General features: G+C 38.0%; 1 protein-coding gene across 3 annotated transcripts; it reads right to left on the bottom strand.

Moving 5' to 3' along the window:
* Positions 1-64: 64 nt before the first annotated feature.
* Positions 65-21,930, bottom strand: stim1a (stromal interaction molecule 1a). 3 transcript variants are annotated; one of them, XM_026326948.2, is made up of 14 exons: positions 21,750-21,927; positions 20,879-21,008; positions 17,348-17,478; positions 15,145-15,259; positions 14,149-14,260; positions 13,658-13,773; positions 10,348-10,525; positions 6,394-6,571; positions 5,856-6,023; positions 5,439-5,539; positions 5,127-5,356; positions 4,141-4,218; positions 3,525-3,588; positions 2,238-2,748 (listed from the first exon to the last, which is right to left on the bottom strand). In XM_026326948.2, the coding sequence occupies exons 2-14, from the start codon at positions 20,994-20,996 to the stop codon at positions 2,238-2,240; spliced, it is 2,100 nt and encodes a 699-aa protein (XP_026182733.1). In that variant the 5' UTR covers positions 20,997-21,008; positions 21,750-21,927. The 3 variants fall into 3 exon arrangements, with proteins under 3 accessions (XP_026182724.1, XP_026182733.1, XP_026182742.1); XM_026326939.2 differs by lacking the exon at positions 4,141-4,218 and having other exon boundaries at positions 65-2,748; positions 3,165-3,588; positions 21,750-21,930; XM_026326957.2 differs by lacking the exon at positions 4,141-4,218 and having other exon boundaries at positions 21,750-21,925.
* Positions 21,931-23,703: the final 1,773 nt, after the last annotated feature.

Consider the following 23,703-nt stretch of genomic DNA (forward strand, 5'->3'; position numbering starts at 1 on the left):
ATACACTGTTGTGTTAGAGATATTTATGAGAAGAACCTTAATTCTACAGAATAATCAGCACATCTTTCATTCAAAATAGTTTATTGCTATCATGCAGGAGTGCCATAAAAGTCTAGACCATCACAGAAGATGCAAAATTATCATTTATCTGTACAAATATACTGTATGTGCTCATAAATAGAAGCTCAAAATAAAGACAAAGGAAAAAGGGTGTTGAGCAAACAGGTTAAACTGATCCACTCTTCTAACCCAATATAGGTTTTGTTACAGCAGTTGACATGCATCAACATTACAGTGCATTATACTGGGAGCAGACGGATACAGTCATACACACATTCAGATGGTGTAAACCATTTATAACTCTGTCGTGCAAAAAAAGGTACAAATGACACTTTAAAAAAGTACCTGTAGGAAATTATTTTCAATCGGTTTCTAAAATAAAAATCTTTAAACATGTCTTAAACATCCAAACCACCTGTTGTTGTTATGAGGCTGGGGGAGTGAGACTGTGTCTTTTGCAGCACTTTTTGGTTGTTCATTGATACAAAGCACCCTAAATCTATTGGTGTCCCTTCTACTTTAGTAATCACCTACAACTACTAATGCATAGTTGTGTGCTCACATATAGTTGTCAATATTAAATCTGGCACAATTACTTTCAGTGGTACTCTGAGGAATTATCTAACAAATGTAAACATGTTGGACTTGTGATACTGTTAGAGAAACAATACCCTTGGACATTCAGCATTTAAACTCAGGATATACAGCATATATCCTGTGGTTCTGTATTCTGTTTGAAAGAACACTACAAAGGCCTCTGACAGAAATGGTAATTTTAGCACTTTTAAATGATTAGCCTTGGCCTTCATAATTTGTTGAGCTTCCATAAAGGGTGAATTGCAAAGTGGTTACATTTCTACCACATCCAGAGGAAATATTTTTGCCTTGCATTTTAGCCCCTTATAGCACTTATCTCTCACAATTTTTGACAAAATTTTTAATTGCCAACTTAAATAGACCAAAATCCAAGTTGAACCAAAACATAGTAGTCTGACAATTTTTTATTGTCTGCGCTTTAAGTGTTTTGAGAAGCGTTTCATTGTATATACTGTTGAGTTACAAAGCTACCACCTCCACTACCACCACTTTCTGTCTGATTGTATGCTATTTTTTTTAAACAGCTAAACATCCACTAACACACAGTCTCTGGTGTTCTCAAACTTCCATGCTTAAGATTTTGGTATTTTTATCTAATCCGAGGCTTTTAGTATGTTTTTGGTAACATTTCTTCCCAAAAACAAAGGGATACTTACACCGAAGCTGGACATTTGAGTCAGAAAATTCATATACGTTTGCCTTCAGGTCCACTGAAAAGATCCAAAGTCCAGTAATTAAAAACCTGGACATTCCAGCAAAGCAATTCACTTTCACACACACATGCACTCAGATCTACCTTGAAAAAAACAAACAAAAAAAAAACAAAAAAACAAAAACAAAACATAAAGGTAATATAGTACAATTTGATGGGGTTTTATTTTAGCTTTGCAGGAAGATTTATCTCTTACCCAATTCTTCTCCTTAATGCCATTCAGATACTCTTGTATATGATCCAAAGCTGCAAATTATTATTAGGCTGTTTCTCATCCAAATGGCCCCTGACGCATTTATAGCCAAAAATGAAATGTGAGTTACAAACTACTCTATTCTGTTTGTGGGTTTCTGAATGTGTCACTTGCTCTAAAAAGGCAATAGACAGAAATCTTTGTACTGAGTCAAAGGACTTCGCATTCTCTAGATTTGTAGGCTAGGTGGTACTGAAAGAAACATCAAGTATTGTCTAAACAGTTCAACAACAAGAACCAAGCAAACACTAAGTGCATTTGTGTATCATTCAAACAAAACTGAGGACATGCAAAATGTTATATCTTGTAGAACAGGAAAGGAAAACCATCTGGGAGACAGGTATCCCTTTGAGACTGGCACAGTTTCCTGCAAAATAAATAATATTTCACGTTCCAATATACAAACCTACCCAATCCCCACATATTCAACATGACCAGATAAGGATAACAGCTGCTTGCTCTCTGTCTACAGATTTTCACAGTAGGTGTTATACCTACACAAAAAGATGCAACAGCAACAAATCGTGTGACCATGTGACTTTGATTTTTTTTTTTTTTTCTCAAAAACAAACCAGAGGAAAAGTCAGCTTTCATAGTTTGTAGTTCATGAAACCCTTATTTTTTCTGTTTCTTAAAGATCTTGAAAGTGTGTTTCTTGCGACTGGCAGTGGAATCTGTGTCTTCTCCTGTTGAGCCACTGTCCTCCTCCAGTGGGCTCTTCTTGTAGGAGAGCTGCGGGATGCGGCTGTTGCCCTTTGCCCCCAAGGCCCCTAGTTGCCCTCCTGTGGGAGATGGTGTGTCAGGTTCAGTGGAGTTGGGGCTGAGGGAGCGAGATGACTCTGATAGACTGTTGATCTCTCCCAGGCTGGGCGACTTCTCCATGCTGCACATCTTCTTCATGAGTATGGGGCTACCAGGAACACCCTCTGCATGACTGCCCTCATGAATGCGGTTCCCTCCATTATGGGTGTGAGCGTGCAATGAGACGGCATCATCTGCACGGTTGGACAGCCCGTGTATAAGGGAGGTGGGCTTAATTAGGTGGCCTTTGGAGCTGTAGGCAGACAACCGATCACCAACTTGGGAGAGTGACAGGGAGGAGTCAGAGTCAGAGCGATTTAGGTCCCTGTGGAGTAAAAAAAAAGTTAGAGGAAAGATTTAAAAAAAAAAAAAAAAAAGTAAAGTTGAAGCCTTGCATGCTGGGATTTACACTATGCCTGCAGGGCCTGGACTCTAGAACTCCACACTGTTAGTTGTGCAAACAAAGAACACCAGGAACACAGAGGTTGAAAATTAGAGGTTGAGATTAAATACATTGAGACTGTAATGTATGCATAGGTGCATTGATGTGAAAGCAAAATAAATGAACTATAGAAAGCAAGACAAATTAAAAGAGAAAAAAATTAAAATATTTTCTGAAAAAGGAAATAGTTTTAGCATACATATTTAAAAATAAATAAATAAATAAAAGAATGACAGCAGGTGGTGGAGCAACACCCATGCTCATGCGATATGTGTGGAGAAATGGAAAGAGACAGATACCCGGAGCTGTCGCTGCGCGAGGATTGCGCTTTGGAGACATCAGAGAAGGTGAAATCAGGAATGGGGTCCATGGGCTGGAAAGAAGTATGATATATATGCGAGGAATGAGGGGATGGGCCGCCACCCACAGAGCTGAGTAAGCAGGAGGATGAGGAGGACAAAGAGGACAGGGACTGAGGATTTGGTTTGGAGGTACAGGTGATGGAGGGGTGAGACACAGCTGAGGAAAGAGAAGGCAGAGGGAGACACTCGAGCTGCCCATATGACTGGCTGCGTGACTGTCTGAAGGTAGCCCTAGACCTCGATGGGTATGGGGTTCCCTCTCCCTGCTGCCCTGTCAACAGGCAACTCTCTACCAACCTCTGGGATCCCATGGCCAGCTGGGGGTCAATGTGGCGTTGGCGCAGGGACATCATACTGGGAGCTGTGGGCACAAAACAACAGCATCGTCAACAACAACTCAAAAGTCTGATAGAAGAGGGGAGACCAGGTGGGAAATCAGTGGAAAGATACACTTCTTGACTTTAACTGATGGAAATATCTTAAAATATTAGTTTTCAAAGATAAATCCTTAAAGTTAACCTTAGTACTGCACACTGTAATTACATTCTGATTAAAATCCCAACAGTTTTCTCTCCTCCTTACTAAATAAATAAATAAATAAAAACAAAGGGAGAAAAAAGTAAGTTACTATAATAGATATTCTCTTTTAATTTAATAAACAAACTTTCAATAATTTGTGCTATATTGAACAGAAGGTACAGATTTCTATCGGGAGAAAGTAGGGGTGCTCTGGGTGGTGCCAAGGTTAAGAGAGGGGAAGGTGGCAAGCAAATAACTAAGGTGAGGATTGTATTTTTTAGCTGAATGCAGCATGGAACAGCATGTCCATCTGCAGCATATTGCCAATTAGAAACAATATTAAACTCCAGGGGAGAGACAGGGATGTGAAAGGAGGACTAAATAAATAGCCAACCAGGATATTTCCAAATGAGCTGACAGTCTGAACCGACGGACCACAGGTCACTGGCTTGCCGTTCCAGTCGTGTGCCATCTGTTATTAGGCCAATGATACAGCAGTGGAAGCCAAATGCCGGAAAGGTGGTGGAGGAAGAGAGGGGAGTGAGAAATGGGTGCAATTAATGTTGATTAAAAGATTTACTCACTAATGTAGCTGCAAAGGGATTCTGCAGTAGGGCTTTCACCTGCTGTTAGTCAAACCCAAACCTAATATATATCAGGTTTTGTGATAGTAAGTCCATACAGCCCATAACAAGATGGCTACAAAACATATTCATTAGTTTCTTTTGTTTTGCAAATGATATGATTCTTGTTAAAACAAGATTTGTTAAATAGTATTAGTAGTTCATACAAAAGTAGTTCATACAGAAGGTTGGGCAGCTTTTCCGTATTTCTTGCGCCTCACATTCAGCCTAAATATGAACAACTACCTATAACACTTTTCTTTTGATTGCAGCTCCAAAGCAGATTCAAAAGCTCTGTAGAACATATTAGGACACAAGCACTACAAATAGGTCAGCACAAAAACGTGTTCTCATTAAGAAGTATATTTTTCTTAACAATTTTCCAGAGGAAAGTCAAAGGACTCTTCAGTCTGCATAATCAACTGAGAGTCAAGAGTCAACACTTTCATCCAAATGGAGAATAATTAACAAAAGGCATTCAAGTGGAAATGCATGTAAAAAAACAAGACAATTACGTGAATTTACATGGTGCACATTAAACAAATGTACAACACTTATTCTCATAGACATGTATGAACCCTCACTACATGCGTGACCAGGGAGGCCACAGAGACAATTACCACAGACAGATGTAGCATGAAATGTCCACATTCTCACGTGGGATGATTTTTGGATTTCCACGGCAAGGTCTTGGAATGTTTTGGGGTATGTTTACTAATCCCCCCTGAATGGCCAACAGATTCAGATGAACCCTTACATTGCAGAGTTCCAGGCACGATATCCTCATCCAAGTCATCCATGTCGTCAGACATAATGAAGTGCTGAGGCGTAGCCCTGCCCCCCATGAAGCTGGGATCAAGGTTAAGGGCTGAGGCTAGTGAAGGAAGGCCTGGGTTGTTGACGATTGTAAAACCTGTGAGGATCTCAATCTGCTGCCAGCGATGAAGCCTCTCCCGCAGAGCTGCAGTCACCTCACCCAGGGCTTGCCTACAAAAGATTGAAAGAAAGTAGAAAAAAAATGTTTCAAAATTTTATGAGAAATACAGTACTATCACAATTTCCAACTTACTTTGCTGCCAGTATTTTGTGGTCCACATCATCCAGAGAAGAGCTGTGAGCCACATGGAATGTCCCAAAGAGAGTGTTCCTCTTCTTCTTTATCTTCTCTGCCTGTGAAAACACATGACCTAACATTTATCTCAGATATGTTGACATCATACACACACACCATGTTAAAAACATTTTTTCAGCATGATTGAGGCTACTTCAGACTGGTTTAATTAAAAATGTATTCTATTTTATCAAATTAAGCACTGAATTACGTACCCAATTTCTCAACTAAGTTTCAGATTTTAATGACAGATCTCAAATTGTAGGGCTCTGGTGACATGGTACAACAAACACCTTGGAATAAAATCCATAGATTTTAAATAGACTGACTGGCAACTGCATTAACTTCCTTCTCTTTAGGTTTTTACATGCTCACCCCTTCTTTGGCCACCAGGAGCTGCCGTTCAGCATTTTGCTTCTTGATATTGTAGTACTGCACTTCTACCTCGTGGGTGAGCTGCAGCCATTTTTGGAGAGACTCTGGTGGTGACCAGCTACTCCGAGACTCTAACTCTTTTTCTGCTTTCTTCAGGGCCATGCGCACCTGCAGCAAAAATCAAGCATTACGTGACAAAACATTATAAACAACACACCATAAATGTTATATTATCTAGCAGCACATTCTTTGGATTTATTATTTTATTTTTTTTAATAGTTGGTGCAAAAAATAGTTGTGGACAAAAAAAAAAAAAAAAAAGCAAGTGGGTTGTGCTGTGCCTGCCAAATTGTAACTGACAAAGTGGGTGTATTTATACTAAAGCCAGTATAAATCAGATAGACCTAAGCATACTGTGCAGCTGCACCTTGGATGTTTATAAAACACTATATAGTCTGTCACAGTGCTTCTGCTTTGTGTTTGAATTTTTTTAAACAATAAACTCCACGTTTGAATGACATTTATAACTTGAAAGTACCTGTTCTAGTTCTTCTTCTGCATACTTTTGGCGACTCAGCTCATTCTCTGTGCCCTCACGTAGCTCTCTTAATCGCTGGGCCTCCTGCTTTGCTGCATTGATCTCATCCCTGAGCTTCTGCTCCAGGTTCACCTTCTCCACTTCTACTGTACGGTGCTCTTCCTGTGCGATCTGCAACCTTAGGACAAAGAGAGGAACCAAAGAGAAGCATTTACTTTTCTTGTTTAGTCTAGACCCAATCAGGTAAAGCGGATGCGAGCATCATTTTCTGTGGGCAGATGTAACGCTTAAGCAAATGAGTACCATGTATCTATGGCATGTAGGACTTGGCTGTCAGTCATGCATCACCGGAAATAAGCGCTAACATGTAGAAAGCCATAGTGAGCTGCTAGGCAGCTCACAATAAACTGCCATCATAGGGGAGCAGAGCCAGGAATGAGAACAGCTGTCAGCATGTAACTTTAGAACAGTACAGTGTGGTACCTAATGCTCCTATAGTATCCAAAACATCTATGTGTTGCTTTGCGTGTAGGATATTTTAGGCTCCCATCTGAAAAAAATGTCTTTCTTTCTGTTCTTTTAAAAGTAGAGCTTGGCATACATGACACAATTATTTGTGCTTAGACACATGCCATTTTTATACTTGCTATGACAACAAAACAAAATTCTGTTTTTAGACTTTAATGTGTTTCTTACATCAAAGGGCAGAAAGTAATGCCATCTTTCAGTCACCAGGGAGCAGCACTCTCCTCCTATCAGGCTAAACACAACAGCAGAGGGAGTAGAGAAAGGAAGAAAAATGAAAGTTGATGCATACAGCTAGCTACGGAAAATGTGGCTGGTGGGCAGTCTTGCTTATGCTTTTGACTTTGCCCTCTTTTCTATAAGATTCAAAAGTATTAGCAAAGCTATGAGGGCCAGAGGATGTTGAATGCTGTTGCATTTGATCAGCAGTGCAGGGCTAACAGCAAGCAAATGCAATACCTCTGCAGCCTTTGCATAAAAAGGTAATCAATAACCCAAAACTTTTTATACTAACATTACATTAGTAATACTGTATTTATCTTCCTTTCCTAAATGCCAATAATATTATGTGGAAACCAAACTGGCTTGTTATTGCCAGTCACATGCAATGTTGTCCTTGTCGGCAGTCCTTTTCCTGGATGTCTGTCTGCACACCACACCCTAGTCCAAATGTGGGTGAATTAGCACTACAGCTCACATGTTCAGCAGGCATGCTTAACACCACCCCTCACCAATGAGGCAGAAGACAGATCAAACAGCGTTATAAAAGGCACCCAGGAAATCCAGCTCTAGTCAAAGCCTCCTCCCACTGTCTCCACAACAGGGAAGTCATTGCTGGGCCTGGTTACTTGATACCATCACAGGATCTGCTTGAAGGCGTGGAAAGAGAGCAGCTGGCAGCAGGGATCAGGAAGAAAGACATGGCTACAGACAGAGGACATACCTCTCTTTCAGCTCCAAAAACATGCACTATAAAAAAAAAAGTTTTTTTTGGTAGACACGCTGACCTATAATATATTATCATCATTGGCCCTTCCATAGTCATAATGCTCGGCTACCCAGGTTTTAACAGTCATTATGGTGGTTCATGAGACATATGCAATTTTATGAGAAACAGTCCTGTCCTGTCTCTGAGTTCAACCATAGATCAGTGTTGCAACAACACTGTTAAACTGCCACTGATTATACTGAAATTCTGAACAAACAACCACAACTTTAGTATAAGCAGGGTTTGCACTGATCCAGGTAATGTCTGAGAGAAAGTACAGCACTACCTAAACAACTACAGTAAATTACATGATTGCAAGCAGCTATTGTAAGTTTGGGTACCTGCAGAGCATAATGATTCATTTCTACACTTGTTGGCCTTTAATATTTAATACATTCCTGCTTGTTTGATCTGTAGAAGAGAATTAAATATGAGGAATTAGCTGCGCAAGAAACAAATGTCACAGCCTACTTCAAAGTTGGCAGTAGCAGGTGTGTTTTCACAGCTGATCAAAGTGTAATGCCACAGAAACAACACACAGACTGCCCTGACAGTCTATCCGAGAAAGTTTGACCTCACTGGTTTGTCCCCACTGTAGCAGTCAATGGCTGTTTTGATTGGATTTCAGCAGGCAAATCCCACAAAAATAATTTCTACTTCTTCACTGTCTGAGATGAACTTCAAATCTGAGGTTGGTAAAACCGATGGGATGTTTTGATGCATAAAACAGCTAATTTCTCCCTATTCCATGTCCCTAAGAATCAAGCCATGAATGTCATGCAGTCATATGGCAATGCCTGTCAATGGGACTAAGCCTATCCCTGGTTTTAATCTAACAACCCTAACAACATCCTCAGATGTTTCTGCTATGGCCACTGTATGAGCTTTCCCTTACACTAAACTCAAACTTTGAACAAATATAAGAAACAACATGCTAACATTGCCCACTAACTCAGACTGAACTCAGTTCACGAAAACATTTTTTCCTAAATCCATAAGTCCTCACCCTCTCCTAGTTTGGGACTACAAACAAAGCGATTTCACAAATGTGTGACTTAAGGCTGTTTGGAAACTTTGGGTCAACATTTCAAAAAAAAAAAAAAAAAATCACGTTACCCATTGCAGCAGTGTAGTAACTGCCTGTCAAAACAACTTTCACAAGCTGATCAAATTGGTTCATAAAATAAACTTTTTTAAAACTGTCCCCCCTAAACTTCACCAATTTTTGAACAAATCAATTATTCAACAGGATTAAATGATCAGTTTTCACTCATATCCGTATTATTACCTGCTTTTTGTCACTTTCCAAACCATACAGGTCAGGGATTGAAATAAAATTCCCAGCCAAACTGACAACAGAAGCATCTCTTCATCACCACAGCCTGATCTAGAGTCTGGATTTCTGCAGCCAATTTTGCCAATATTTACAATTACTCAATATGTACAATTAAATTTAAGATCCATAGCTACAAGCTTTGATCATATTCATTTGTGGCCTAACAGCAGGATAGATAACCAAACTGTCATGCTTGGGGGCTAGTGAAACCTTGATTATCTCTGTGACATACTATTGCTCAGTAAAAAGTGTCTAATGAAATGAAAAGCACTTACTCCATAACCATATCAATGGCTTAGATCATCACTGGTCAAAGCAAGGCTGGCTGCCTTTATCCCAACAGTTTCTTAAATAGATTGCACACCAACTCAAAATGCAGTTGTACTTTTGTATGTTTTCCCTCATACTTTCATGAAAATGTGACTTAAAGTACATGCTGACTAAACAATATGAAACATATTGCAATAGGAAATATGATTTGAATGTTTTCAACCAAAATATTGTCCTTCAAAGTACACATGACCACTTCTGGTTGCCATGATGTATTAACTTGTTCTTTTCTCTCCATATTCCCTCTATAATTCTTCTTTTAGCTCATCCTATCATTTATTGTAAGATTTTCTGACTATTTTGTAATTATTATCTTTGTATTCTGTATTGTCCTGTGACTATGATGCTCTTAGAACTGCCAGAGAGTTAGTCATCTAATTCAGTGGTTACATCGAATTAAAAAGTGACTCATCTGAGCTAATTCATCTAGATTCATTTGTCTAATGTTTTACCCAATAAATCATTACTCAGTTCTTCCAGTCTCTCATTATATTAAAGATCGGGAAAGATTGGGAACCGATGGATAAATTCAATAACACAGGAGTTCCTTCAGACTTCCTCCTCTTAATTAATGTCTACTTCTTCAGATAAAGTAAAGAAGTAACATGAAACTACAGTATGTAACATTTTCTTTAATATGTTTTAGTTGGAATATCCTGAAAAATATAGTTCAATATTGGGGAGGTGGGTTATGGAAAAATGGCATGTGTGTACAATGTAATATTTGTAGAATGTATTACAATTAGTTGTGCAGGTTGTGGGGAAAAACCTTCACCTGTGCTGTAGATCATGAAGACTCTGTTCAGCTTTCTGCAGGCCCTCCAGGTCTTTCATCATCTTCTTCATGTGATCCTTAGAGTAACGGTTCTGGATGTAGGCAAACCAGCAGCCACCCATGCCTATAACTATTGACACTACCAGCATGAAGTCCTTCAAGTGGTTATGTCTATTCACTATGAAAGAGAAAAAGGGAAAGAAAAAAAAAAAAAAAGAAGAAGACAAGTTACATTTTACCAGGGTATCAGTCATTAACATCAAAGATGGTCCTAAAGAAATGGCAGATTTTAGTCAACAAACATAATCAAGATTATAAGAGAAAACTACCTAACAAACAAGCTTTACACTGCTGTGGTGTGAAGTTTGGGCTTGAACATAGCCTAGTCATTCTGCAAGTGCTATAGAGTGACACAAATAGAATCAGCAGCACAAGTTCAGGCTGTGGTGAGATGGGTGCAGAGTGAAAGATCACGATGGAGTCAATTGAAGACAACCTATTTTAGTCTGGTAACCAATGTGAATAAAAAACATGCACAGAAAATCGAACAATAGCAACTATATTGGTACACATCAGTAGCTATGAACAATATCGTAGCAGACATTTCTCTAAACTACCAGGAAAGAGGTATGGGTGTACTGCCTTGTCGTAAATGAAAATAATTCATCGCTATTAAAAGTCACAGCAGTCCCCTCTGCTAGAAGCCTCAGATTAGATTCAGATCACCTCTCAAGTGAGGAGAACTTTTCCACAGGCCAGCTTATAACTAAGTCTAGAATTGAGTTTAAACCTAATCAATGAAGTCCATTTGATGAGTCATAAGAGCACTGCCAAGCAGCAGCTGAATTTCAGTTGATTTTCAGTGTTGCAAGCTACATTGTTTACTGTAAGACCTGCTAAGAGCTGTGCAGGAAACTGGTACCAAAAACATGACCTCTACTTCCCGGAGTGAGACAAACAGGAAGTAAAAATAGGATAAAAAAAATAAAAAATAAAAATAATGGACAAACAACTTCACGTTTACATAAACAACTTCATGACTGCACACCAGCTAAAAGCAGTCTTTACAAATATCTGCACCTGACATAATTCCAAGTTGAAACACATGACACATGTATCCAGATTTCACCCCCAGAATGCACCTTTCTCCTCATATGAATCTTGTATGTGATAAAAAGCATCACTAAGTAGTAAATGATCTGTAACAAGGACTGCGTGTATTCATTTAGACTTGCTTATAAAATCCATAACAGATTCTTCAGTGTCGAGGACAAACTGTGCCTACTATTGTCTTAGGAGTAGCTATCCTAACTATCCTTGAACTACATCAAACTTGTCTGCATATGCATCTTAACCCTCCCCCCAAAATAAGGTCACAATATTTAACTGAAATGCATGTGTGGGTAAATTTGACATGGGTCTGCATTATGACTGAGCAGAAATGCCTAGTAGTAGTGCGCATTATCTCAGAGATAATATAAAACAATCTGCTACTGCTGTTCTGCTGGGTTACTGCTGTTTCAACAATATCTGTCTAAAACAGGAAGCACAGTTTTTCCCTCTGCAGCACCCATCATCTAGTCCTTGTAATCTGTGACCTACACACAGTAAACACTTTATTCACTGCCTCTCAGGAATACCACCAAGAGAGCATAAAGTGACATCTAATTAGCCACAAAACTGGAAGTAAATGCGGATTAGTTCATTCTTTCACAACTGTCCACAATGGCAGCATCAGGCCATTGTGAAATATGTCTTAAAATGTTGCTGCTTATGGCCATTCAGTCTGACTATTAGTGGGATCCCTTTTGAGAGGCTGTCAAAGACAGACAGCCCTTGCTTGCCTGTTTGCCTCCTTCGGGTGTGACCAAAACAACACATCCATGGTGACACATGCCAGACACAGATAGCTACACAGTGAAACCCTGTGCAGTTTCTTTCTAATGCAAATGCCTGCTTTCTATGAAGGTTTATTATTTTTTTGTCTTCCTGCTTCATTAATGATTACATAACACTGCTTTCATCAGCATTACCCTTCCAAATATGCACATTTCCACATCTTAGTTGTTCTTTGGTAAAACAGGAAGGAACTTTATTGCTTGTATTTTCATTATCAATAAATCCACCATTTTTCTCAATTTTGTCTATAAAATGTCTGAAGATAATGAAAAATGTCCCCTATAATTTATAAGAGCCCAAGGAGACATATGCAGATGTCTTGTTCAAACAGAAACAACGAAGTATCGAATCTTCACATAGGAGAAACAGGAGCCATCAAATATTTTGCAGTTTTGAATGAAATAAAAAAGACAACAATTAATCTCGCCTCAAAAAAGCTGGCTTTTAGTATCAGTTGATTAGCCAGTCAATTATGATTAATTGTTATGACTAATATTTTGTGTAATCTCTAAAGCTTAATATTTTTTAAAATACCGAGTCCAGTTTCCTTTCCTACTTCCTACACTGAGTAGGACACTATCAGTATATAGCTGTCACAGTGTAACCAAGGCTTCAACAACAAACATGTTCTCAATTAGAAAAAATGTGATTTTTGGCAGTCTGAACATGAGTTCCCAATGTCAATGAAGATTATGTAAAACAACAAATGAAGTACTGAACCATGCTATGATATTTTATGATGTATAAAAAAACAAGTGAACACTTGAGGGACTTTTCCATACATACCAAACATCAACTAAAATTGATAAACAAGTAAGTTAGTCAGTAAATAAATGAGCAACTAAATAAATAAAGTAAAGAACCTGACCACGATAGGTCCTAGGTACAGAGTGTTTTTGATAATTGGGAGTGCAGGGAACCAGTGTTTAGGACATTAGTTATTCTATTAGACTTAATATAAACTCAAAGGTTTTTGCACATGTTTTAGGATAATCAAGGTGATGTGTTGAGTTCAACATCTGGGCTGAGCTAGCTTTTAACATATTTTCACATAAAGTATATGTATATAAATAACTTCTACTTGGAAAAACAACTACAAAGCATTCTAGTGTACATTATTCAGCCAAGGCTAACACATTTTTCTTTTGAATGCTAAGTCTGGTAACAACATTAATAAATCCATTAAAAATACTTGCATAACCACTGAACACATTTTTTTCTTTTTACTGACATTGTCACATATCTTCCTTATTAAACAGACAAAAATGGTCCTGAAATCTAATCCTGCATGCCTCAGGTCTTATGTCTAGTTGGAGTTTTCAAGTATTTGAAACAAATTACTGATGTTGCATGAATGACAAGTATAAATCAGGATGCATTAGGAATTAAAGAAAGAAATAATGCCACATACTCAGTGGTGCTCCAAATAGTACAGTGTCCAACGCTTTGAGCTGCAACTTTTGCACATGGCTGCGATCCAAAATCTTCAGAATAGAGAGAGTGAGAGTGGTGTTCTTTACAGCAAGCCTGAGAGAGAACAGACACAGTCATTTTACATGGAAAGAAGAGCAACGGGTGTGATCCATTTTGAGTCATGTAAAATATGATGTCTAAACAAATCTTTAAATCCAGTGAAGACTTAAAACACTAATAGATAGACTAATTGTACTGTTTTGACAAAGCCACAGAATCGATCCCTTTAACTGAAGCGAAGCCCCCCCTCCAAAATAAATCTAACGTAATAATATATAAAAAGCGTGATGTAAATAATTCTTAATTGCTGGCACTAAATATGTTGCATAAAGTGAATTATTTGTACTGGTATCATTCCCACACCGTGCATCACCGTTGTCATGAGTAAACTTTGTAGCTCAAGTCTTATAAAGTCATGATATCCCCTACCGTGACATGGCACTTCCATTAAAATTCATCTTGCGAAAGGCATCTACATATTGTGGCAGTTCCACGTAGTTGATAAGCCATTCCACCACTTCATCTACAGTCCAGTTATATACTGAGAACAAAAAATAAATACACACAACATAGTTAAGTGTTTCAACAAAAACTTAACAGGACAGTAAGTAATTACAAACAAATTAAACCAAATATTAAGATTGATGGTAAAAGCTGCATCATTATCCTGAATCATATGAGACATCCTATGGCACAATATACAATGGCTTTCCCACAGTAATAACTGCAGAAGGCAAATTTGCTTCTCAGCTTCTGGCAGAGTCAGCAGTGTTGGTTGTCTGTGTTAATGTGTTACTATCTTGGAGGGGGAAAAAAAAACAGTTTCCTGGCTCAAAACCTCTAGAGCCTTGTCCAGAAACTGCAATGCAGGGTGAGTCAGTTAGTACTATGAGAAAAAGGGGGAGAAAGGCAGCCAGAGGGCTAGGTGTGAAAAACATGAGCGCCTGATACAACACAGCTCACGAAAGTACTCTCAGGGAATACATGAAACTCCAGCCAAATGGACAGACAGAAGGAGGTGATGGGGTGTATGTGAATTGTGTGCTGACAGATTCATTGATGCCCAGTATGCTACTAGCTGTGATAAGTATATTGCACATTGCTTGACATGCCCTCTGAGCCCTTTCTCCTTCGTTGGGCAAGTGAAAAGGTCAAGTAGAAGTAAAATGTGACCCATACTTTCATTCACAGGGAAATACATAAACTCTCATTTATTGGCTACTTAAAACACTGCCAAGCAAAGAACCAATCAGACTAGGGGTATTCAGTATTGGCACAGCCATTGATCAATGCAGAAGTGATTCTTGTCTTGCAGAAATGTGAAAGACATGAATCACTGTCTACAATTTAGACTGACAAACATAAGGAAGAAGCAGTTTGTACAATCACTGGCCTTTGGGGTAAACAACAGGCGTCAAGCACTACCTTCAGAGCCCTTCCATGCATTCCACAAGTCCTCCACACTGATGAATTGGTCATCCCCATGGAAGCTGTTATGCTTGGCCTTGGGGTCATGGTAGTTCAGATCTTCTCTAAGGAACTACAGGATGACAAGGACGTTTGTGGTGGTTACAAAGAATCTATCTAGCAAGTATTAACTGACAAAAGCAAGTATTAACTGACAAAAGCAGAGACACAAAGTGCTTATATCACAATTTAACAGATGACAAATTGTCTTTTGTTTAAAAAGCTGTATTTCTACATCTTAGTGACAGAATTGCATACACTTAGCTTATTATGCAATGCAGGACTTGAATATGTTTTGCTTTTGTTTCCCTAATTCAGAAATTATACATAATGATATCACATCAAACATTCACGTTAGACAATACACACAGTCTTGAATAAAATGTCACTGTAAAACAAAAATAACCTTTTCAAATGGTGATGCAGATCTGCTGTTGAAGGGTTTATTGTTAACACTGTGACTTTTTCTACTACTACTGTGGTCTTTATGACCTCCATAAAAGAAAATCAACTTTACTGGTTTAGGTATCTGTTGGCTTCAGTCACAATGAAAGTAGCTTAAAGCACTATAGATGTGTCATTGGGATATCTCATTATTGAATGGACTGAAATGAGTCCATTGCATAACTTCATCAACATTATGTACGCAGATCACCACATCCAGAAAGTTACACTGTAATATTACTAAAGACAAAAATAGCTGAAGGAAATTAAATAGGATAGTTTTTGTAACCTTTAGCAATATATATACATCTGATAAGAAGACCCTTTCGAACATGTACACTGTTGTAAGAGCTGTAAAGCATCATTTTAATGAAATATTTCATTAGTCACCCAACTGGCACAGATTGTTAAATAAGTAGCACTTCGATATCCTTAAAATAAAAATAAAATGCCTACAGAAAGTCATGGTAGAGGCATTTGACAAAAATGTGAATTTTCCTAAAATAAATGTAACTGTCCATATTATTAAGATAACAGAAATAACACAACACATTTAAAAATGAGAAGAAAAAAAACACACTACAGGTTTCCTACTATACTGTAGGCTAGTTCTGTCACCAAGCTTTTAAAAACAAACCCTACATAACATCTTGCACTCCCACAAGAGCCAACTCATCCATCATGGGTGGAAGACAGTAATAAGTCATGGCACCTTCCTTTTTTGATAGATATATGTGGGCAGATTTCACTACAGGAAAGAGAGATGGCCTGTACAAGAGGTGAAATATCACAGTCCTGAAAATATACTAACTGTAAAATTAGAGGCACCTGTATAAAGTGGCTAATACACACATCTTAGTCCTAAAAGACTTTGATCTTCGTAATAAAAAAATAAAAAAAAATAAAAAATCAGCAATCCTTTTAATTTACACACTGCATATTAACAGGAAACAGGAGCACTGTCTTGGAGTGCATTAAATCCCATTGCGCTTTCTATTTGTCATCTCAAAGCTTCTACAGATATGACTGCTCATTGTGCTACACTTAATTCTTCACCCGAGTATTTGCATGCCAAGTGCCCGATCTAAAAGCAGGGACTGCTGCAGTGGTGATGATGCCTGATTCACATTGGCCTCAACCACACACCACAGACTGAACCAAGAACAAAACTTGTTGTTTAGAGTAGAACTAAAGGAAAAAGAAAATGTGTAAGCTAAATGGAATAAAGGCAGTATCTTTAAGTACCAGAAATGTTTGCGAAGCAAAAGATCAGACTTTGTATAAGGATAACACATAGGTGAACATACATTCCCTGTACACACTGTGATTTTATTTAACTTGCGGTATTAAAAAGAAAAGCAGCAAGCACAAATCTTCATATGTTTGAGGCACAAAGTCTGATTAAAAGGCAGACAAATTCTCTTCATAGTTTTTTTTTTTGTTTTTGTTAAAACAAATGTGGCAATGTCATTGTCAATTTGTGAATTAGGTAAATTTATTTGACAAAAGAGGCAATGGAGAACAAACAGGCCAAGTAAGTTCAGGACATTATGATTAACTGGCCATCTTAGATGAAAATCCAATGAAATTACAAAAATGACATCTTTAACCTGCTTTATATTGAATGAAGACCACCTCTGTGGCTGTACAAAGCAGAACAGCCGCTTCAACAGAGCAGCAGCTCCAGCTGATGATAGCTTTTTAGGCTTGTACTTACACCGTCTGTCTCTACCACGTCTACGTTGCCGTTGGCGTCATCATCCATCTGCTTGTGGATACTACGGATAGCCTCAAAGCTGAGAATGCTGTTCTCGTCCTTGCACAGTGGCTCATCAATGCGACAAAAATCTGGTGGAAAAAGAGTTATATCAGGATGCTATATGAGGTGGCAGTGTAATTTATGGGTCAACAAAGCATTGTCAGTACATATTGGGATTTGCTTGTGATAAAGTTTTCATTTTTGCCTTCAAATCCAGGAAATTGTTACATCACATAATGCTACTACAAAAACTGCAAGACTAATCAAAACATTATTCCTCAGTTACTAAAACAGCAAGATCATGTAATCCCACATCTACTACAATTATCTGCAAGCCTCTACATTCCAAACACACCATTAAAAAATATGAAATATGAGAATGAGTCTCTGTCACAGCTAAACAAAAGGTTTTATAAACATTGTGGCTCACTGGTATTTATCCTGAGAACACCAAAAAAGACTTTTAATTATATGTGCCCTACTTTGTCATTCAAAGTCTGCTAACAACCAAACCCTGCATGCATCTTCAAAGCAAGCAGTACTGTACCTACAATTTGAATGAATACTGTTCATGTAAAAATGGCCACAATCATTGCCTTGGCCTGTTTTGTTATGTGATCAAACGGAAAAAAAATAAAAATAAAAAAAATAAAGATATAGAAAGTTTTTTAATTCCTGTAACAAATGTACAACTCCAGCAACATCTGGGATATCCAAGTTGCACAAGTATTCCTTATAGTTCAATGTTCACCTAACGTCCACTAATCCTGTGATGGTCATCAAGGTTCATGGCTTTTAAACTTTTGCTGATAAGTCATACTGCAAATACCCTGTTGGACAGTCCTCGGTGACCGCCTCTCACAATTATTGCTTAAGTGTAAAATTCAATGACTCCAGACAAAGCCTTGTTAATATGTGGCCTTTCATTCAATTTGGAGATGGTACCATCAAGACAGATGCTATGTTAGGTCTACATGTAAAAAGCAAAAACAGACCTTACCTTAATGCAAAACTGTGTTTAATAATTATACACTTTCAGTTTCTCAGTCTTATTAATTTGGATTTTACAGTTCTGCTTAATGCCAGAAAACCCACTTTTGGTAGTTTAAATGTTTACATTTGACTGTATACAATATTTACAGGGTCAGACCTGAGAAGTGAAAATATCACAATAGGACCCTACAATTAATTGTGGCGACAGCAGAAACATGTGTCCAAGGTAAATAATTATGTAATTTTGCAATCATTAAGCTATCTAGTGAAGCCAGTCTGCCCTCTGTGTTCCCTCTCTTTCCTGAGGGATTTGAAGTCCTCTCCCAGATGACAGAAAATGCCACCACACCCACTACAGTAAAACATGTCTGGTTCTTTCAGAAGCTGTATCAAAGGGAATTGCAGGCTACCTGAAGCAACAATAAGTTTAATTATACATTTCAATTGAAATCAGTGTGATTGAAGTGAAAACTGACAAAACCATTGCCTTCAAATGCACAATTCAGTTTTTTGATCTGTGTTATATAATGTATATTATTAAAGTGCTGCTTTTATCTCAGCCAGGATGTTATTGTAAATATGAAATTATTCATTTTTGGTGAGGTGATTTCTTGTTTAAATCAAGTTATACAAGAAGTATATGGCAAATGCAGTATGCTTCATTGGGTATTGTCACTAGATTATAAAGAGAAAGTTGTAGGCAACGGTTAGGGAGGCTGGCCTTACTCACCAACATAAAAAAGTGGTTTGCACTTCCTAACCGGATGTAAGAGGTTTTTACAAACAATGTGCTGCTAAGTATTTGAATAAAACACTACAACCTAGCAAATGTTTTCTCTTTTTTTATTTTGGTCCAACACTCAGAGTGATGTTGCTTTTCATGTTGTCTGCATTACCCTCACAACAATACAGTGTAGGAATAGGAAAAATTGTACTTACTTCCCCTTTCATAAAGGGTTAACTTCAGGTCCATATATCTAGATTAATAGTCCTGCTTCATTCATGCAAAAATTTATAATTTGTTAAAGGCATTTGGTTTGCACTGTGTTAGGATGTACTGCATAATGCTCACCCCCATTGATGAACTCAAACCAGTTCGAGCAATCTTTATTCTAAGTACCACTTGTTATGACAAGTTGCCTTAGCAGTTACAGAGACAAAGCAGAAAGCAAAACATATCACAGATTAAGCTAACAGCTGCTGTGTACATGAATGGTTCTGTAGTTGGCAAACATTTCCCTCCATTTCTCATCATACATGAAACCTCCAAACTAGAACTAGGGAGAGTGGACAGACAATGTGAACCTCCACGTAGTGAGAAGTTAATTTTTGAGCCGCAGTATGCAAGCATTTCAACTTAAGAGAACCTGCAATGCCACATACCACTAATTATTCTGTCTCACACTCACTCGTTCATTCACAATCAATGCTAAACAAAGAATGTAAAAATATATCACCTGCAACACTGATACTCCCAACCTGGCCCTTTTTCTCATTTGTCTTGCAAACCTCCGGACACAGTAGATAAGATATTTACATACCAGTCAGCCTAGCTTTTCTAAAAGCTCACGTTACGCAAGTCACTGTGTGCCTGCATGTAGATGAAGAATACATACTACAGCTTTTCCACTTCATAACTGCATAAGTTACTATGTCCTATCACTGTTCAATTCACCTGTCAAGCTTCAAAAATTACTGAAATTAATTATTTCTCACATTTGGGGCATGTGATACACATTAGGAAAAAATGTGCTTCAACAACAAAATGTGTATGTGGTCATTAAACAATGTCTCAACAGTTCTTGTTTAACCACATGCTGGTACCCAAAAAAAAAAAACTCACAAGCAAACAAGTTCATAGCACTGGGTTTTGCCTAGTTTTTACTGAAATCACCTCATGGACTGAGGTAAGAGATTACACATTTGGAGGATCTTATCTAATAGTAGGTGAAGCCTGTTTAGCTCAGTCAACATGTTTGTGATTTAACTCAAACCTTAAATTAAAAGGAGAGAGAGGCTCACATCACCTTTACCATCTGAGTCTATACATTAGGTTCTGATGTTGAGACTTTTGGTGCCAAATGTTATAAGTATAGATGGGTAAGTCTGAGATATCTTTATGTAGTTCTCTATAGTACTGGGCGGTCAACAACTATAAACCAAGCTACACAAACTTTGTCATACCAGTTTACACTATTATTGCATAACAAGAATTTTAAATATTTTTTATAGCTGACTATTATAGAAATATTTACAATACACTGATTCTATATTATGAACTGTTTATTATAATATTCTTTATTCTTGATTATTACTGTCTGTTTCACTAACCACTGGATCAATTACCTCCTGTTTGGAGGACAGGGCTTATGGAGAATACCAGCTGGACTATTCTCAGCATGGCTACATTTAGAGTTAGCACAATCATAAACATGGTGGCTGGGACAGTTACGCTGTGTGTCTGCTTGTAAAACGCTATAACAAACCATTCCTCACCTGATACTCCATTTTCAACGATCTGATTGTCTGGTGTAGGAGAAACGGATACTTCAGTCCAACTTTCTCCAACCAGACACAAGTAAAAAATCCACAAGGTCACCAATTTGAATTCCATGGCTGGTGCGTGCTGGGAAAAGAAGACAGTGGACTCCCGTGAAATTGCAGACAAATTTGACCAATGTGCAACGTTTCCGCCAATTAAAAACAGCTCATAATGAAAAACAACGCAGGTGGTTATTTCTTAGCAAGAAGGAACTAAATTAATTGGCTTAGGAAAACACATTTAGCTAGTTACATAAAGATCCTCCGCAGCAAACACATGCTGTCACTTCTCAAGTACGTTATGCCTCTTCTTCCTGAATGAATCAACAGACCTTGCATTGTCGTTAGTGTGCCAACACCTGGCTTTAGCTGAGAAAGTCTTCACATGCCTATGAGACCAGTCTAGCTGTGCTGGGGTTCATAGCAGCAAACACATGGAGAAATATGCCAAGATTATCAAAAGTAACAGCAAGCTGGTCCGCTGCCACAAGCCCCGTGTAGCTAGCTAAACATCTCGGCTAACTAGGAAATGAAGTGAAATAGCAGACAAAATGAGACAAAGGGTTGAAATCATACAGCTCATCTGACAAATATCTCACAATAACGCTTTTGTTTTTTTTCCCCAGTTAGTTTAAGTCGAGTTACTACGGTGTCTTTTTTTTAACAAACGTAATTAGCTAATGCTACGTTAGCCGCCGTTGGCTTTAAGCTAACGTTGTCCAGAAAACACTACAGGGGCCGTTAATGAAAAAGCAGCAACAACAGTTTCCTCCAGATTATTATTGTAGTCCCCGCTGAACGTTAAAAATAAAGTCAGCTAACCTACCTGTCATGTATCAGAGGCAGCAGATGTGTCGTTTCAGCTCTGGGTTAACATTGCAAGCAGATACCTGGTCCCCCGGAGTTGAAGCACAGCGAACTCCACCTCCTGCTAAAAAAAAACAAAAGGTCTCTTTCTTTCCCAACCGAGAGACTGAACCGAAAAAGCCGCAGAATGTGGACAGACCGTGGGCTCGTTTTCCTCTACACCTTTGGCTCGGATCAGCAAGTGTCGCCACCTAACGCCTGGAGTGCTTACCAAGTACCAAATTAATGACACGCGCCATCTAGTGGACGTTTTATTGCACCACACTACAACGCCAGCAGGTAAAGTTAAAGGATAATTACACCAACTTTCTTCCTCACTAAAGCACTGAAACTAGGCTAAGGGGTCTTATCTGAGAATAAGACACAGACCTGGAAACTACTTATTCAGTGTATTCAAGGTCAACTCTAGAGCCTATACTCATGTTCAAATGTATATATATTTAAAGGAATATGTCCATGTTACCAAGAAGATCCATGATAATGAATATTGGTATTATTTTGTTTTTTTGTAGTTGTCAATTATTAATATTATTTTTACATCTTTTTCTTTCTTCTTGCATGTTGGTGATTTATAACTTCTTACTGCACTGTAACTTAACTATATTTCAGGTCTATTATCTTTTTCTATTTGTATTTTATTTTCATAATACGTATTTTATAAAATGTGTTGAATATTTAAAAGGTCTGTCTCTATTCAGCTTGATTTATTGTTGTTTTTTATTATTGTAATTACTGTTTTTGAATATGGTTCTAATGTTATTCTTTTGCCTGTGTAAAGTACTTTGAAATTCCAGAGTGTGTTTGTAATGTTTTAATAAATATTTTTGTTGCTTTTGGTATGACAGAGTTAAATCCATCCATCCATCATCTACTGCTTATCTTGCACCATTCAAGGTTGCGGTGGGCTGGAGCCAAATTCACTGACATTTTGGGCAAGAAGCAGAGTACACCCTGGACAACCTGTTTATCACAGGGCTGACACACTGAGACAGACAAATATACACACTCTCATTCATACTTGCAGGAAATTTGGAGTCACTAATTACCCTAACCCCAAACGGCATATCTTTGGACTATGGGAAGAAATTAGAACACCCTGAGAAAACCCACACAGACACAAGGAGAACATGAAAACTCCACAAAGAAAGGCCCTAGGATCAAACAGGACTTGAAACCAGAACTTTTTGGTGTGAGCCCACAGTGCTAATTACTCTCTCTGTTGCTAAAACATGTACATAAATGTAATGACAAATCTGTTCTTAGTAGTGGTCTCGATACTGCATTTTAAGTATTACACAAAAGCAGGTCTTGGTGGCAATGTTTTTCAACGGATTCTGCATAGTCTGAAACACTGTACTGCTTTGGTGTGTTGAAGATGAGATTCAAAATTTGGATTGAGACAGGTCTTTCACAGATTCAGGTCTTTTTTTTTTTTACCCCTTTGTATTTAAAAAACAGTCAAGCACATTCTAGAACTGTCTCTTTACTTTGGCACACAAAGTATGACCAGACATTTGTTGTGCATTATACAAAACTTGAAATTTACATAACATAATGTATCTAGGTGAATATGTTCATGAATTAAACTCTAAGGCAAAATATACACCTAAAGCCTATACACAAAATATACACCTACACACTACATATACATAGTTTTTGTTCATACTTAGATGCAGGGGTGGTTCTAAGATTTCATCCTTAAGGGGGCTTAGCCCTCATTATTGTTGCTGATAACACTACATACCTTCTATAACCACCTATGCGTCACAAGATGTTTCATTGTCTCCCGCCTCTGGCTGACATACAGCACAAGCCATTGCACCTCTAAGGAAGGGCTATCACACATGTGCAGAATAGCAAAGAGAATAAAAAATAAATAAATAAATAATTTTAAAAACTTGGATCTTTTTTTT

The sequence above is a fragment of the Mastacembelus armatus genome, chromosome 13 (genome assembly GCF_900324485.2).
Source record: "Mastacembelus armatus chromosome 13, fMasArm1.2, whole genome shotgun sequence".
Lineage (NCBI taxonomy): Eukaryota > Metazoa > Chordata > Actinopteri > Synbranchiformes > Mastacembelidae > Mastacembelus > Mastacembelus armatus.